The 16,755-nt window shown below is 47.4% G+C and overlaps 7 protein-coding genes across 7 annotated transcripts; 4 read left to right on the plus strand and 3 right to left on the minus strand.

Moving 5' to 3' along the window:
* Positions 1-165: 165 nt before the first annotated feature.
* Positions 166-4,007, minus strand: LY89DRAFT_719820 (NACHT-domain-containing protein; the record flags this gene model as incomplete). Its single annotated transcript, XM_018218525.1, has 5 exons — positions 3,901-4,007; positions 3,651-3,855; positions 3,278-3,600; positions 436-3,240; positions 166-204 (listed from the first exon to the last, which is right to left on the minus strand). The coding sequence occupies exons 2-5, from the start codon at positions 3,781-3,783 to the stop codon at positions 166-168; spliced, it is 3,300 nt and encodes a 1,099-aa protein (XP_018069572.1). The 5' UTR covers positions 3,784-3,855; positions 3,901-4,007.
* Positions 4,008-6,327: 2,320 nt separating this feature from the next.
* Positions 6,328-6,786, minus strand: LY89DRAFT_783412 (uncharacterized protein; the record flags this gene model as incomplete). Its single annotated transcript, XM_018222680.1, has 1 exon — positions 6,328-6,786. The coding sequence occupies one exon, from the start codon at positions 6,784-6,786 to the stop codon at positions 6,328-6,330; it is 459 nt and encodes a 152-aa protein (XP_018069573.1).
* Positions 6,787-7,021: 235 nt separating this feature from the next.
* Positions 7,022-7,765, plus strand: LY89DRAFT_670719 (uncharacterized protein; the record flags this gene model as incomplete). The annotated part of the gene is made up of 3 exons (XM_018213180.1): positions 7,022-7,194; positions 7,335-7,583; positions 7,633-7,765. 3 exons carry the CDS (start codon positions 7,022-7,024, stop codon positions 7,763-7,765), a joined length of 555 nt encoding a protein of 184 aa, XP_018069574.1.
* Positions 7,766-8,559: 794 nt separating this feature from the next.
* On the minus strand, positions 8,560-9,372 carry LY89DRAFT_670720 (uncharacterized protein; the record flags this gene model as incomplete). Its single annotated transcript, XM_018213181.1, has 3 exons — positions 8,560-8,584; positions 8,659-9,036; positions 9,089-9,372. The coding sequence occupies 3 exons, from the start codon at positions 9,370-9,372 to the stop codon at positions 8,560-8,562; spliced, it is 687 nt and encodes a 228-aa protein (XP_018069575.1).
* A 1,166-nt stretch (positions 9,373-10,538) lies between these two features.
* LY89DRAFT_670721 (uncharacterized protein) lies at positions 10,539-11,180 on the plus strand (the record flags this gene model as incomplete). Its single annotated transcript, XM_018213182.1, has 2 exons — positions 10,539-10,606; positions 10,652-11,180. 2 exons carry the CDS (start codon positions 10,539-10,541, stop codon positions 11,178-11,180), a joined length of 597 nt encoding a protein of 198 aa, XP_018069946.1.
* A 221-nt stretch (positions 11,181-11,401) lies between these two features.
* On the plus strand, positions 11,402-12,507 carry LY89DRAFT_783413 (uncharacterized protein; the record flags this gene model as incomplete). The annotated part of the gene is made up of 3 exons (XM_018222681.1): positions 11,402-12,135; positions 12,187-12,324; positions 12,370-12,507. Exons 1-3 carry the CDS (start codon positions 11,899-11,901, stop codon positions 12,505-12,507), a joined length of 513 nt encoding a protein of 170 aa, XP_018069576.1. The 5' UTR covers positions 11,402-11,898.
* Positions 12,508-14,039: 1,532 nt separating this feature from the next.
* LY89DRAFT_735355 (HET-domain-containing protein) lies at positions 14,040-16,731 on the plus strand (the record flags this gene model as incomplete). Its single annotated transcript, XM_018220001.1, has 2 exons — positions 14,040-16,301; positions 16,360-16,731. Coding segments are annotated over 2 exons (2,634 nt in total), but the record flags the coding sequence as incomplete, so codon positions are not given.
* Between the last annotated feature and the right edge of the window lie 24 nt (positions 16,732-16,755).

A 16,755-nucleotide genomic window follows, 5' to 3' on the forward strand; every position in this document is an offset into this window, starting at 1 on the left:
CCGCAGTATTTACCTTCTGATGTAAACGGTGAAGCCTTAGGCATAAAGGCCAACAGTAGCTAGAGGTACTGCGGTACCGCAGCGCTTGGTCCCGCCCACAGCGCTGTCAACTGGCAGGAGGTGGAACACTCCGCGAGACGTAGCTGCGTCAAAAATTTATTAATACTATATTTTGTAGAAAAAGCTAGAAGGCAAGTGGCGATTCTTAGATAGTATATAAGTAAATAATTCTCTAAAACTTTTTAAGAAATGAAACTATTTTCGTTAATTTTAAATAGTTAACTTTACTCCTTTTTTAAAGCAAAAAAATGAAATTCTCCCAGATGAATGCCCTATAGCAAGACTTTTGTTCCAAGTAGCTGAACAAGTTTGCCGATAATTAGGAGGTAGCCAAAGAATATTTGTATCGTTTTCCATTACCCAATGATTAAATACTTGTAAGATTGGTAATAGCTTGCCGTCAGGGGAAAAGGGGACAGAATTGACCGATTGTGAATGGCCCTCGAGCGTCTGCAGCACTGCGCCTGTCGCGGCGTCCCAGAGCCGGATGGTCTTGTCGCCAGAGCTAGAGACGACCTGCTTGCCGTCAGGGGAGAAGGCGACTGACCAAACCGATTTTGAATGGCCCTCGAGCGTCTGTAGCGCCGCGTTCCAATACGCTTGTACTCTAGGCTTTCGTTGAATCCAAGGGGGGATATGATTTTCAAATGTCTCTCGGATAATACTCTTCTCTGGGGCGAAGATAAGAGCTGAACAGTATAATTGAAGGGGCGCTTGTTCAACGATTGATCGGTTGTATACGGTAAACCACCACGCATCATGAATAAACGCATGTAAATTGGGATTATCATCGAACTTGTTTACATTAATTGCTTTGATGACATGATGGACTAACACGAAGAAACATACCTGAACATTTTCAAGCCTGTTGATCATGACTATGCCATCTGGCAGGTTCTTCATTAGGCTCAGCGCTTCGAGCCAGTACAGAAAGCTTTGGCATAGAAAACTATAGACTGAGCCACCGTCCTGGAGGTTCCTGATTTTGTCCTCTAAAGTATGGCAATCGAGGAGATGACTAATCCAGTACTGACAAGAGTACCGTGCGGCGGCGAGTGGATCTGGATCGGGCTGCTTGACTTCGTCGATAGAGATCCCGGGAGCGCGTAGGCTATAGATATCACGTCTTAGTGTCTTAGACATTACTTGTAACGATCGCAAGAAGATGGTATAATGCACATCCTCTATCCTTGAAGGAAAGATGTCGTTAGATGCCTCCTTCACTAAGAAGTCCTTCGCAGACTGGTGGACGAAAGAGATGGTGCCGTCCCGAAGTGTTAGAAAAGAACCACAAAGCGCTATGATCTCTGTCAGAGATTCATCACCAGAGACGCCGTCGGGCATGTCGACCAGAGAGACAAGTTCATACAACGTAATAGGCTGATAGACACTCGAGACGACGGCCAGTATACTTTTGCAGAGCTTAGCATCTTTTGAATTGCAGATTTGGTCCATCATCTGCTTGTAGAAGGCATCGAGTCCAGGCGGAAACGCCATCAACACTTCTTCAGCTTTCCACCACGAGATATCGGCGAGTTCTTGGCAGACCAAGGCCACCCAGAGAAAAGTGCCGTTTGCGTTCGAGGACAAGTAGCGCTGGACAACGTTCCGCGTACCATCGTCGTATTTATTTCGCTTCGCTAACCAATCTACCTTGATCTGGATGTATGTGGTAACAGCTGCGGAGACGGATTTTTCGTTAAGCTCAAAACGCAGCCTCACTTCCCGCGTCGCAGTGTCGAGATCCTTCTCAATGCTCGGCCAGTTGCGACTAGAGACGATCCACTTGACACGCGAGTGTGCCGACGACTTCTGCACGACAAGATTGAGAAGCAGGCTCAGGCCTGTGGTACACTCATCGAGCGCGTCAATGACCAGGTAGGTACTACGTAAGCGCGGGTCCTCGAGAATGTTGGTGAAGATCTTCGACAATGCCACCCATGCATTCACGCCTTCAAAGCGCTGCTTCCCAGAATCATCATAGCTTTCGCGGATGTGGGAGATGAGAGACTGCTGCTGCTTCACAAGCAAGTAAAGCAGGCCGCGCAGGACAGCTGTGGCATTGTTAATGCGAGTGTCAGTGGCTTGGCAGAAGAAGAACAAGACGTTGGTGGTATGGGAGGCCGCCTTAACCAACTCGTCAATGATTCCGCAGAGCAACATCGTCTTGCCTTTGCCGGGATCGCCCTTGATCCAGAGCAGCCGATTTTGTTGGTCGTCGCGCCATCCTTGAAAATCGGCATTTTCGAGGACCCAGCAGTACGAATCTCTGAGGAGGCCACCTTTATCCAGCTCGATACGGACCTTGTCCTCGCAAGGGTTGGTCGTCTGCAGGTCCCGCAGACAGGCTCGATTCTCAGCATTAGACATACGCCTGTCCATCCTTTTTGCAAAGCCTAGATAGTTTTGAGCAACGCTTAGTTGGTCTCGATTGACTTCGACGAGCTCTTGTTGCTTTTTCAGAAGACTATACAGGATAGTACGTGAGACCTCTGCTTCCTCGGCAAGAGTCCTCAGGATATCGAGACTGGTAGCAGACATGGCTGTCTTAAACTTCAGAACAAGCTCTTTATCGCCGTCCTTAATATCCTGAAGTTTTTTGTCCCAGCCGTCGTAGTTGATGGTACCTCTGAAGAAGTTCTTGGTCCGACTACGATAGAACCGTAGCACGGTCTGCACCTGAAAATCGATAATGAATTTATAGAGGTCCACGAGACGATCTGTAAGATTGGCCCTCAGGTCGGATTTCATGTCCTCGGGTAACAACAGCGACTCTATCGCGACGTAGTAGCGCATCTGTGAGGTGACGTATGTGAACCCGTCCTGGTTGGCAGCCTCGGCAGCGCTTGGGTTCTTCAGGAGGGGGAGAATAAGAGAGACGCCTGCTACAACGATGGATGCGTACGGTAGGTCCTTGACGGCATCCTTTATATAGTCTTCGGTCCATTCCACAGCCCCAGCGACGTTAGCCACGACATCTTGCAGGACGATCTCATGACCTAACAGTGTTGCGCTGACTTTCTTGTCTTCCATATGCTTTAGACCGAGCTCCGTTATCTGCTTTAGCTTCTCTCGGCGTGCGATCGCATCGTGCTGGGGGATTTGATTTGTGACCTCGCCGGCGTCTTCTGGCTCGTGCGAGGCTGTTGACTTTGCTTGGGCTATGATGTCTCTAGTCAGCTGTTGGAAAAGCAGTCCAGCACGGGACGAAGCTTACCTCTGGTAGGCACTCTAGACAAAAGATCCTCATACGCGGCGATTCGATCAGGCTCTTCTTAAGAGCATCATATGCTGTGTCCCAGAGGGAACAGTCCCTGGCTGAATCGTCTGTAATATCTGCTGGTTGGTCGGCTATTGCAGTCTCGGATATTACTACTGCAACCTTAACGCCAGTGTTATTTAGGGAGATATTCGATGTCGTGTCCAAAGGTGTACGAAGTCGTGCCGGAAGAGGGGTGGAAGACTTTGGTATCGATGGTAGGGCGGGAGGGACTGTTATAGTCGATGGACCGGCATGCTCAGAAGGACGGAGGACGGCATCTAGTAGAGGTTGTTAGTACGAGAATAAGAGAGCTTCATCAATTGCATACGTTGTGTTGAGTTCGTTGACGAGACTGCGCAATATTTTGGAGAGTCATCCTGTGCCTCTGACTTCGCGGAATCCTTTTTACCACGTCCGATGACTCGTTTAAATCGCTCTCTGAAAGATAAATCGTCACTCATGGCCTTCGCGAACACTTTCGATAATGAATAGATTTGTTTCCTAAGAGACGAAAGATTGTGGGAGATCGACGCCTAAAACAGTGAGCGGTCGTCGCGGGGTCGCCATTGGTGGCTTGCCTTCACGCCAATAGAAATTCACGAGAGAGAGTAGCCAAGTCATTGCAGGGGCAAAAGGAAGCTTGCTTTGATTTTCTTTCGAGCAGATGCATCATGTAAAATTTACCCCTACTCAAAGGCAAGTCCGCCTAGTAGTGTCCAGAGGGTTGTGAGGTGATATATCACGTGAGAAAAATGAACTTCTGCCTGAGGAGAGGTACGAGGTTACTTCCTCAGGGGTGGCCATAGTAAAATCGAAGCGGTTCTGGGCATAGATTAGCGAGCTGGCTTTCGCGGTTGATGGGCTATTCATTGGTTGCTGGAGGTGTCAAAAGTAATAGGATCTGCCTTTCCAGCGGTGCCCTATCAGCAGATGCAGGGACAGTAAATGTCGAAGCTGAGAATCCCTTCTCATCATTTATTGCTCGGTCGGTAATGAACTTCGTTGTTGTATTGTGTTATTGATGCGGAAACCCGTCGGATTATCGCAGTCTCTGCGATAACCAATGAAGCGTTATCAGGTGGGTCGAGCAATAGCCATAAAATAATTACATAAGTGAATCCACGTCGTAATTACCTAAGTATTATGGCAGGTGCGGGGTCGTTTTGCTCTAACCAAAAATCGTTAGTGCTTCAACTCGAGGTATTCATTCGTGTGGCAGCTTTACCTAAATTTACACGCTATAGTAGCCACAAGGCCGATGACGATTTCCTGCATAGGTGTAAGGCCTTAGAGCTCGGATAAAACTCTTTTATAAGTATTAGGGATAGTAAAAGCTCGGTGGTTGAGCTGTGGTAGAGGAACTCTGTTACGCTATAAAAGGAGACCCTTTGCAAAATCAGGCGTGAAAGCAACGATGCGAAGGTGATTTGGTAGTAAGAGGGGTTCAAGGTGTGCGGGAGTGACCACGGAACATAACTTATAAAGGATATAGGAGATATTAAGGTGTGCGCAGACTTTAAGATGTGTGAAGTCAAAGTACCTATCATTTCTTCCGGCACACAGGGTTTTCCGGCACGCAGGGATGGACGTTACTCTACTTCAGTGGGCTCTAAGCACTCCAGCATTCCAGCACTACTATAAACATCTATAAACTTTGCTTAGAATAGCGACTTGATTGAAGTGCTGAGGTGCTGAGGTGTTGACGTATGGACTAGAACAAATGCTTAAACTCTTTAGTTGGATCTTTCAACGATCTATCCTCCAACCGGTTTGCAAATACTTTATTTCATAAGCAACTTGAAGCCCTGCGTATTATTAATAGCAAAATAAAAACAAGTATCTCCGTTTTAACGTTTCCATATAATCGCTTCATATGCGAGACCTCCCATTCACTCATAATCATAACTCCAAGCTTAAAACATATTGAAATAAATTTGGGGATTCAGAAATTCTGTCTATGAAATAGTTTCAAATATTAACCACTTTTAATAGAACTCCAGAACTCTTTTATCCAATGTTTACTACTCTATTCGTTGTTCTTATTTCCATGAAACGAAGAATCCTAATTGCTACTTGCGAACTCTGATTCATGGTTTGAGATCATTCCAAAGTTCCTTGTTTCTGAGTTTCTGGTTTTGTAAATTCTTGCTTTCTTATGACTCGTTCTTCTGAAGGGTTAAGTTCTCCCTTCAAAAGCTTACATGGTGAGGGTAGAATATCAGGAATTTACAATTTCACTTTGCCCACGAAAGTATGATGAGCAGAGTCCAAAGCTGTTTAGCACAGTAGCATGGACCTTATATACCTAATGATCCCCTTTGCAGGAATCGTTCTCCAGATCTGTCATAAAAAACACACCTAGCAAAGAAAGCTTCCCACATTTTCAATCACTATTCAAAATTAACATCATGGGCATTGTCAGAGCTTCTTTAGTTGCTGTTGGCGCTTTTATATTCACAAAAGTCCTGTGAGAATTTGACACACATCGGTTTTGATTAGCAACCACTAACTTTTCTGTAGCTTCAACAAGCTCAACGACCAAAAGTATGAACCCCTCATTCCAACCGAATCTCGATATGAACACCGAGAGACCCATAGAAGTCACGGCAGAAGAAGTCGCTCTCCATATATTCACCGTCGTTCCAGTCGTGCGCGCTCTACTTGAGTGCACGGAGCCTGACAGGAACAGGCAATGTAGAGGATAGCAAGGGTTCGTGAGGTTGATATGGAGAAATAGGAATTGATTGGGTAGTCATGAGAGTATGCTTTCTTTTTGGACGGGACCATTGTATTTGATCTAATTTGAATGAGTTCGGTTTGCTTCTCGGTCACTACTACATGTCTACTTTATTGCAATGTAAATAACACAGTTACTGAGAGCATCCTACAGTCTAATGCTGCGCCTATCACTTGAAAAGAATACCTGGGAGTACCATGGCCTCTGTACTACAATTCTCGATGTGAACATGAAATCAATTAAGAAGAGAACTTGCGATCATTTATATTCATTCTGAAAAGCCGATGATGATTTCCTCAGTGCCTTCATCTACCAGACGTTCCTTAATCTCGTCGAGAAACTGGTCGACGACTGCTCCAAGCCCATGCGGTTTATCTTCACAATAATCCTCCCAATCACTCTTTGCTTCCCTCTCCAATGTCCTCATCTTCGAGTAATATTGACGATAGGCAACCACATAATAATAATCCACATTATCTCCCGATGCTTTGGCGACATGTGCAGCTGATTTTTTCGCTTCCTTCTCGAAAGATTTGTAAGAATTGAGGATAGTTGCGTATTGAAGGTTTTGTTTGTACAGAACTTCGATAACTTCTTCAAGAAGTTTGTTGCGCTTTCGCAAATCGGAATTCTCGATAAGAACAGGCGAGCGCGTGCGAGGAGATAGAGGCAAAGCTTTATGGAAGAAGTTCGGAATGAGAGTGCTTGTATCAGAATCGGAATCCATTTTCCAAGTAGACGGCGATGCGAGGTAGAAATGGGGGAGTTGGGGAGCAGGTATATATATGGTGGGCCATAACGAGGATGGGAACCGGGTTTCCCAGATTCGGGGATACTGGAAAACAGAAGATTTGCACACGGATGTACGCTCTCAAACTACAAAGTGTTAGAACGTATAAATATAAAGCTGTCTTGGACACTCCCGAGTAATTCTCAAGTAGACCAAAGCACCTAACTTCATTATGAGCCAACAAAAGAGGAGATTTGATCTTCCCACGGTAGAAGAACTGCGAGATGAGGAAGACTTTCTCAACAAAGGGTGGGACGATTTTGCACATGCACTTAGCTTACCATTAGGACCTCAAAGCACCTCTCATCCCACACAGCTTGTTCTTGACCGGCGTGAGAACAAGCCGTACGTGCTCCAATCTTGCTTGCGAACCACTTGGACCGATGCTCGGGCAAGGCTGGTCGAGGTTGGCCGAAGGAGTCGTGCATTCATTCCACCGCGCTTCATGTTTGTCCACGAATTGGATCGGATGTGGCGTGCTCCAGTGATGACCAACCTGCACTCACGCTGGCGGACATCATCGGCAGCACGATGGCGATCAGCGAGATGCAGGTCGCAGCAGTGTTGAAACAAGTTAGCCAACCTACCTCGTCTCATCACTGCATTGATTGGCTTACTGGCGATGGTGCACCAGATCATCCAGGGACTACTCGAGTTGGAAGGAAAGGGTCTCGTGTATGGGGAATTGAAAGCATCCAACATCTTCCCCAGCACAGATGGCGAAATTCGCCTTGGTTAGCAGATTCTTCATTGCGATCGTGCATCTGTGTTAACCAATTACAGCTGCTTTCGGTCCACGCCTCCAACCGGCCAGAATATTCACAGGAAGTTGGAATTCCGGCTGCGAGGAACTGGGCCACCTGGCCAACCATATGCTGACAAGAGTTCCGCGACTGCTTGGTCGGACGCAGAATAGAGACCAGAAGCTTTTGATTCAAACAAAGTCCTCCAAGATGGAGATTGATATCAATCGGGAGCTGAGCGCCTGCTATTTTGACTTCCTCGATCGAAGCTTGCATGGGTAATGACACATGTCTCACAAATCTCAGTAAGGTAGGTACAGTAAGGTTGACTCAATGTGGGAGGTTCTCGGACGGACGACTGCTGACGGCTTGCATAGCACCGATTTCTCAGACAAGCCTTGGGGCCAGACTGCTTGGCATGTAACATTCGGCACGCCGAATTGACTGGCTTGCGGTACTAAGCGCCTATATTCCGAAAATTATGTCACGCCATGCGTGTTAATCTTCATGCAGGTTTATCTCCATGCATGTTATTTTTGAGGTGATACTGTGGGGTCGGGGATGGGGCGGGTCGTGTCGTTGAAAATGGAACAAGATAATCACACGCGACGCTGTATTCTACACCTACCTAGGTACTGTACGGAGTATTTCCAATTCAATTGAACGCGATGCACAACACAGTAATTGATTATTCAAGTCATCAGCATTAGTATTCAGGTCCGAGGGCTATAATAGATTATGGTTAGTGTTAGTCTGGGAGTCGTGAATGACTGTTTTTCCTGAAAATGCAAGGGTGAGAACGTGTCCTGTACAGTACTGTACGCGTACATAGCGAGCCAATGAATGGATCCATTCCTCTCCACCATTCACATCGCGTTCCATTGCACCGGGTCTCTGACAATCATGTGGATCCAATGGACTGGAAGCGAACTGAGTACATGACGCCAAGCGCGTTTATCCCGTCTATTCATACAACATCCCTTATCTTCAACCTCGAAATTCAAGTAGTCATACAACATACAACTGTTACAGAAAAACAACGAAATGAGTTGATCTTTACGCTTACCTTGTATCCCACTTATTGCCCTTGCTGTTTCCCTTCCCGCCTGGTGCAGCGCGGTTCCCTCTCCTCCTCTTCTCCGCATCTGCCGCTCTTCTCGTGTCTCTGGCTGACTGGCGATTTCCCCGCTCTGAGCTTATCGTCTCTGACTCGGATTCTGAAGATCCAGACGCCGATCCTCCATCCGTATCCATGTCGAAGTGTTTCTTGCATTGTCGTACGTGCCTGTCGAAGTTACTCGATAGGTCCTGCATCCCACTTGTCCATTCGGCAGCCACTTCATTGTGCTTCTTCATCTCATCTCTCAGTTTTGCATACTCTTTCTTCTGACGTTCAGCACCATTGAGGAACAGTAGTCCTTGCGCCAAGAGATCTTTCACATTCCTGCTAATGTTAGACCAGGGATGTCTTCACTGCAGCCATGAGAAAAACTTACTGCACTAACTGCTGCAATTCAACCGGGCTCTCTTCAACTGCGGTAGATGCCGTGGATAGATGGTCCGCGGTCGAAGACCCTTCTTCCCCGCTCTGTGCCGTACTTTGGTCGCCACTGTCATCGGCGAAGCCTTGATTGGTCGACTTGTCTTCATTCTTCTGATTCTGGATGTTTGCCTTTGGACTGTTGATACGTGGGCTGTTGTTGCCAAAGCTGGCCTGGCTACTGTTATCCACAGCTCCCATCCATGCACTTGTCCTAGCCTCTACAGGTGGGGTAGGCATTGACTGAGATATTTGTCTTGTGGACCATTCCGAGTCGCACGCCAGGTCCAGGCCATCCTGATGTGTTGTGAAAGCAGGATTGATGGTATGGAATGATGTGCTGACTCCATGCGGACCCCACCCCGGGGAAATCTGTTGTGCTTGTTGCAAGACCTAAGCTGATTTTATTTGTGTGGGTTGCATGTGAACCGGTTGCATTTGAGCTTGCCTTGGGACTTGCTGCATGTGAGATTGATTGATATGCATCTGAGATGGGTGTGCCTGTTGGACTTGGACGGGTGCATCTGGGTTGAGTGCATGTGGTTCGCCTGTCCCTGGTGGGATTGCATCTGAGCCGTTTGTGCCTGGGATTGTTGCATCTGTTGCATATGTGGATGTGTATGCATTTGAACTTGATTCTGTGAGGGTGTGTAGCCCATACTCGAATTGGTATCCCAGTTAGGACCAGGAAATGACATTGCCGAGTTGAACGATGGCTGGCTCCACAATTGTGGGCCTTCGTTCATTGGTTCATTGAATGTCATCGCGGATGTGAAAGAATCTATGCGTGATAATGTTGACGGGACTACCTTTGTGATTTGGAGAGAGAGGAACCCGTTACCTCTTATTGACTTTCAACCTTCGCGTGTTTCAACAATTCTTGGATTCTTTCTATTAGCAGGCGCTTACAAGACGTCTATCGTGTATTTTGGATTAAGCGCTTGTGTGTTCGAGTTCAGATCCTAGATTTACAACTTCCTGTCTTGTAAGAATTCCAGAATCTGCCGGATATAACTATATAAATGTCCTGGCATGGCGGCAATCCTTAGATCTTTTCTCAGCTACGCCTGTGTCGACGTTTAATTCCACCCCATTGTTCACCCATCTTGACCATTTTAATTCTAGTCTTTATGTTTTTGTCGTATGCCTTCCTACTGGTCTGCCTTACCGCCGAATTTGCGCACGTATTTCCACCAACGATATGCATGTCATCTCCACTTTATGCTATGACTGCTGGCTCTATGGTATCGGCCCGGTATGTATTGCGGATCTAAGGAGGTGTAAGCGTATGCTCCAGAACTGATGGCACTAGCCTCGATCCGGACAGGGAACGTTGCGAAGCAACACTTTCCTTCTCGAACCCCTCGTGCTTTCCAATTCACGTTGGGTTTTTTGCAATAGACTGCATGGGCCTACAAGTGGCTGAGTTTACAATCCCCAACGAAGTTCCCAATGGAGACGCTTTCGTGTTCTGGTAAGATTCTTCACTTTGCCTGTTTTAAACACTGACAAAAAGAAGGAAATGCGCTGGCCAGTCACCTATGTGTAATCAAGCGACCATGAGTGGCGGAACAGAAGATGTCGAGAATATTGTAAATGAATTGAATGGAACCATTGAATGTCTAAATCCTATCGCTACACAAACATCCATTTCCACATCTATTGGTTCTTCAACCACGGCTTTTGCAACATTACTCAGCACCCTGTTCACAACGAGCAGTACCTCGATTTCTGCCGGTGCAGTCACGATCGCTATTATTCCTGCGAACAAGACCACTTCCAACCCCCCCGTCGCCCTCACTAGTGCCGTATCCACGCTTGCTACAAGTGTTTCCTCTGCTGGACCGGGTACTTTTCGTGTCACGCAGTCTTCCATTGCGGGTCAGAGTGCTTCATCTATTACTGCTGTTGGTTCCGCAGGGGCCCCTTCAGGCCAGTCTCTTTCTTCTGTTGCTTCTAGTGTAACTAGTTCTGTTGTTAGCGTGATATATCAAACTATAACTACAACCATGACTGCACCCTGTACTACGACTGCCGTAGCACGCTGACAAACGAAATTACTTTGAGACCAGGCTCGTCTCGTGGAGAAGGAATCAGTTTGTATTTTCGTCGCGCGCCTGGACTATTGGCTTAATTTGATATGTATGGGTTTGATTTCAGGAACAGTTAGACTTGGTAGTAATGAATTTAATTCTTCTTTTGATTTGACATAGAGCAAAAATTCTTGTGCAGGCGCCTCCATCTATCCAATCTTGAAGTATTGCGTGCTGACCCATAGTCCTACTATCTCTTGTCCTGCTCAAGCGAATTCAAGGATGATGTTTTGCATGCGTCTTCTTGTGATGCTTGTATCCATATAGCTCAATTACTCTTCTCTCTTGCATATTTCGGAGATCTCATTGCATCCTATGATTAGCTTCGTTTTGCGCCTGATCTTGTCGCTCCCAAGCGCCTGCATGTGTCCAATGGCATATTTTTGTCCTACACCACCTTTTGAATCGAGGCAAGCGTCTATTGACCAATGAAACTTTCCTTGTATCACCGGATTGGTGGTTTGCATCTCAACGGTCCTTCTTTTCTCGTATCCAACGTTTCGTTTTCCAGAAATGCTGTATGTTCCAACATCCAGAGATTTAATGATTTAGCGAGTACTCGAGTGGTATATATGTCCAGCCTGCTCCGGACGACTATCTTTCCATCAGCATCATTCAGCATCATTCATCAACATCATCAACATCACCAAAATCAACAACATCAGCAATCATCATGGCAACTGCACAGTCCTGGCAACCAAGGCAGCCAACCACTCCATACCCCCTCGATGCGTATTCTGCACTCCCGTCACTGCACTTCTTGCCAAACAACGGAGATTCCCAGCTTCATCCGGCCAATCCGACTCCAGGATTCGAGCCAGAAACGCTGCAAAAGCTGTTTGCCGAGGAATTAAGAGTTCAAGCTTCCATCTCCATGTGCTTTCGATTGGAGCGTCTACTGGGAGCAGAGGTCTCAAAGAGGACCTCGCTGACCAACATAGTTAGCGACTTGCGGCATTAGTTACAAGAGACTTTTGTTCTTCTGGAAACTGCGGAGGCCGGCAACACTAACAAAGAGCGAGGCTTGGATGAGGCCAAGAAGGAGATCGAGCACCTAAACTCTATGTTGGAAGCTGCCTTTGACCATAAGCAAGCCCCAGTGAGTCTGAAACCTTCTTGTTCTGAATCATTGCTGATATTCTAGGTGGAGCCATCATCCCAGTCTGAAGAGTCTTCCGACGATGGTGCATTGGCTGTTCTTCCAATGATGCCATTGAAGCGTAAGGTAGACCAGCTGCCGGGGCCAAGCCCCAAACGACCTTTAATTTCCGCCGTCTGCTGAAGAGTCCAGCACCAACTACCCTGAGCCCAAGACCGGTTGTCTCACCTGTCACGCCTATTTCCATGAACAACTTTTCCTACTCCAATTGGTAGGTTATTGTCATTGGATTGAGTTTCTTTCATTGATTCGGTCGGGGCTCGTCTTCTGTTTACTGTTCAATTTGGTATTTTTTAAGTCATGTAGATTAAAGTGCTCACTTGCGTACATGTTTTATCTCTGGGAGAGTACTTTTAAAAAATGAAATGCGTTACAGAAAGCTTTTCCCTTCTGCACACACGACTTTCGCTGATTCGCCACTTTATTCTTCAAACTTAGCCTAGCTTGGCTATCCTCGATCAATTTGATTTTGATTGTGCTCGGTCTTCTTCGAGATTTCCATGCAGTGGGCCGCGCCTGGACCTGACTCTTGCACCAAAGTGCTACTGCCATCTTCTTTTCCGTCAACTTTTCCATCGTAGACTTTGTATACCAGCCTCCAGCTTGCTTCTCCTCCTTGCTTCCTTTGGTTGGAGTAATAACGTCCGTCCCTGCGTACTGAGACACCTGTGTGGCGAGACACTTTTTCGTACGGACCTTCGGAATCGCGCCATATCAACTACGTGAGTTTATTGTGAACGCATTTTGATTCGGCAGATGCTGTTCCTTTAGTATATTAGCCTCCGATAATTGAATGTCGATTGTTGAGTATGCTGCTAATTATTCTGTGGACGTGGTCTGTGGCCTCTCTACACATACCCCCCTGTTTATTCGCGACATCGCAAGTCTACCAAGAGCTTGAAAGGCCACAAGGGAAGTCAAGATATTGAAAATTATGACGCTAGGCTCGAATGGTCAATTCAAGGTGAGCATTATGCTTTCCGCGAGTTTTCGCCGCTCGGACGATAAGATCCTCTGGCAGGGCATGTAGTTTTAGCTACTCTTGGCATACATGACCCTGCAGTAGCGTGCTCAGATATTTGTGTATTTTATTCGTACTGAAATTAACACTATGCCTCTTCCTAGCAAGGTCTCAAAATTGCTGTGGCGCATTGGCCGGCCAGTTGCGTCGAACAGAGCTAACTACCCCAGGGAGAGATCCGTCTGGACTCTCTTCATAAAAAAACCGATTCAGAATTCCGCAGACCGTCTCCTAGTCACTGGCTGTCATGTTTCTTCGAACTGCAGCGCCCTCAGGATCGCGTGTATCCCAGACCTGGACGTGCCTCAATCTGATGGTTGCATCTCAGCCTTGCCACGTAGGTGGTAAGTTGTGCATCCAGCCGCCCCTGCCTACCATGTTCGCTGAGGCGCATTCAAACCTTCCCCACATCGCAGCTGGCAGCCTTCTTGAGGTCCTTTTGAGCGCGACATACGTATGCAGGAAAGTCTGATGTTCTGTATCCTGTACTCATACTGACATTGTCGCCAGAACGTAAACGTTTTCAACAGATGAGCGGATTAGCTGATTGAATGCTTTACCATCTGTCATCCTAGGCTGGCACCTTGAGCCCCTACATCACGATCCTGCCTCACGTACTCAACTACACATCAAGATGCGTCTCCTACAGTGCACCCGCGATAGCGGGTTCCGTCTGACTCCAGACATGGACGAAGACGAAATTGCAGTCCATCCTTATGCGATACTGTCACATACCTGGGGAGCAGAAGGAGAGGAGGTCACATTCGAAGATCTAGCAAGCGGTGCTGGGGAGAGAAAGCCTGGCTATAAGAAAATCGAGTTTTGTGGGAAGCAGGCAGAGCAAGACGGGCTGCAATACTTCTGGATTGACGCATGCTGCATTAACAAGGGAAACAAGGCTGAGTTCTCGCAGGCTATCCAGTCAATGTTTCGCTGGTATCGCAACGCGGCTCGCTGCTACGTCTACTTATCAGACGTGTCTTGTTCACCTCACAGAAGCGAAGAAGAAGCGAACCTGCTACTATGGGACTTGGAGTTCCGGCAAAGCAAATGGTTCCTGCGCGGTTGGACGCTTCAGGAGCTTCTCGCACCTAGCTTAGTCGAGTTCTTCTCGTGCCAAGGGAAGAAGCTTGGTGACAAGATCTCACTCAAGCAACAGATTCACGAAATCACCAGCATCCCGCTCCTTGCACTAGAAGGGACCCCTCTGTCTCAGTTCAGCATCCACGAGCGGCTGCGATGGAAAGGCGACCGGGAGACCACACGCGATGAAGATGGGTGGTATTCATTATCAGGCATCTTTTATGTTGAGATAGCGCCAGCTTACAGCGAAGGGGCGGCGAGCGCGTTCAGACGTTTGAAGGAAGAGATTGATAAGCAAGAAAGATGCGTTCAAGACGTACGCCACACGGATCCGCGTGATGACAAGAAGCGTATTGAGGATACAAAGGGTGGACTGCTAGCAGACTCGTACCGCTGGGTCCTTGACAACACCACCTTCCAGCAATGGCAACAGGACCCACACAACCAACTGCTATGGATAAAAGGTGATCCTGGTAAAGGCAAGACAATGCTGCTCTGCGGCATTATCGACGAGCTGCATAGTTCAATGCCTAGGACTGCCCTTCTATCCTACTTCTTCTGCCAAGAGACCGACTCGCGCATCAACAGCGCTACGGCCGTGCTACGAGGGCTGTTGTACATGCTCGTGAATCAACAACCGTCACTTGTATCGCACGTCCGCAAGAAGTACGATCACGCAGGCAAAACCTTGTTCGAGGATGCAAATGCCTGGGTAGCCTTGACAGAGATCTTCGTCGATGTGCTGCGAGACCCAAGCCTGAACACTACATACCTGATCATCGACGCGCTGGACGAGTGTATTACCAATAGGCCGAAGCTGCTGGAATTTATCGCGATGCAGTCTTCTACGTCTCAACGCGTCAAGTGGATTGTGTCTAGCCGTAATTGGCCAGACATTGAAACACAGCTAGAGCGGGCGGGACACAAAGTGAGACTAAGTCTTGAGCTAAACGCAAAGTCGGTTGCTGCGGCGGTTGACACCTTTATCCAGCGAAAAGTAGATCAGTTGGCGAAGGAAAAGCGGTACAAGGCGGAAATGAGACATGCCGTACTCCAGCACTTGACGTCAAACGCGAACGATACCTTCCTCTGGGTAGCGTTAGTGTGTCAAGATCTGAGAAAGACAACAAAGTGGAACGTGCTAAAGAAGCTACCCTTATTCCCGCCTGGGCTAGACTCCTTGTATAAGCGGATGATGCACCAGATAGGCGAGTCTGACAGCGCTGAGGTCTGTCGGCAGGTGCTGGCTTCGGCTGCGATCTTGTATCGACCTGCTACGATCCCGGAACTAATTGTGCTCGTTGAGCAGCTTGAAGACTTTGTCGACGACCTAGAGTCAGTGCGGGAGATTATCAGCCTTTGTGGATCGTTCCTTACTCTGCGAGAAGATACAGTCTACTTTGTGCATCAGTCCGCAAAGGACTTTCTCTTCGCAAAAGCATTAGATGAGGTATTTCCGCATGGAACCAAGGCCGCTCATCAAGTGATCTTCTCGAGGTCGCTCGCAATTTTGTCCAAGACATTGCACAGGGACATGTACAGTCTAAAAGCGCTAGGATTTCCTGTCAAAGACGTCAAACGGCCTGATCTAGACCCATTAGCAGCATCACGCTACCCGTGCATTTACTGGATTGATCATCTACACGACTCGAAACCTAGGTCTTCAGCAAACAATGTTCAATACCTGCAAGTTACAGGCATTGTTAATGAATTTATAAAGAAGAAATATCTCTATTGGCTAGAAGGGCTTAGTTTGTGCGAGAGCGTAGAGAAAGGTATAGTCTCGATGACAAAACTGTGGTCAATAGTGCAGGTATGTTATACAGAAATTGCATGTCTGTATAATGTAATCTAGATGCTAACGCAAGTAGGAGATGCGTGACCAAGATGGATTTACTCAGCTTGTTCAAGATGCACGGCGATTCGTCATGTATCATAAAGGGGCAATTGAGAGTTACCCTCTTCAAACATATGCATCTGCGCTGTTGTTCAGTCCAATAGGTAGTCTAATAAGACAGCTGTTTCAGCACGAAGAGCCTAAAGGAATTACTATGAAGCTAGCTATGAGCGACAACTGGGGCGCGTGCCTCCAGACGCTCGAAGGCCATAGCGACGGAGTTCACTCTGTGGCCTTCTCACACAACTCGGCCCAGCTAGCATCAGCATCGTGGGACAAGACCATCAAAATCTGGGATGCGAGCAGCGGCGCGTGCCTCCAGACGCTCGAAGGCCATAGCGACGGAGTTCACTCTGTGGCCTTCTCACAC

The sequence above is a fragment of the Mollisia scopiformis genome (genome assembly GCF_001500285.1).
Source record: "Mollisia scopiformis unplaced genomic scaffold LY89scaffold_15, whole genome shotgun sequence".
Taxonomy (NCBI): domain Eukaryota; kingdom Fungi; phylum Ascomycota; class Leotiomycetes; order Helotiales; family Mollisiaceae; genus Mollisia; species Mollisia scopiformis.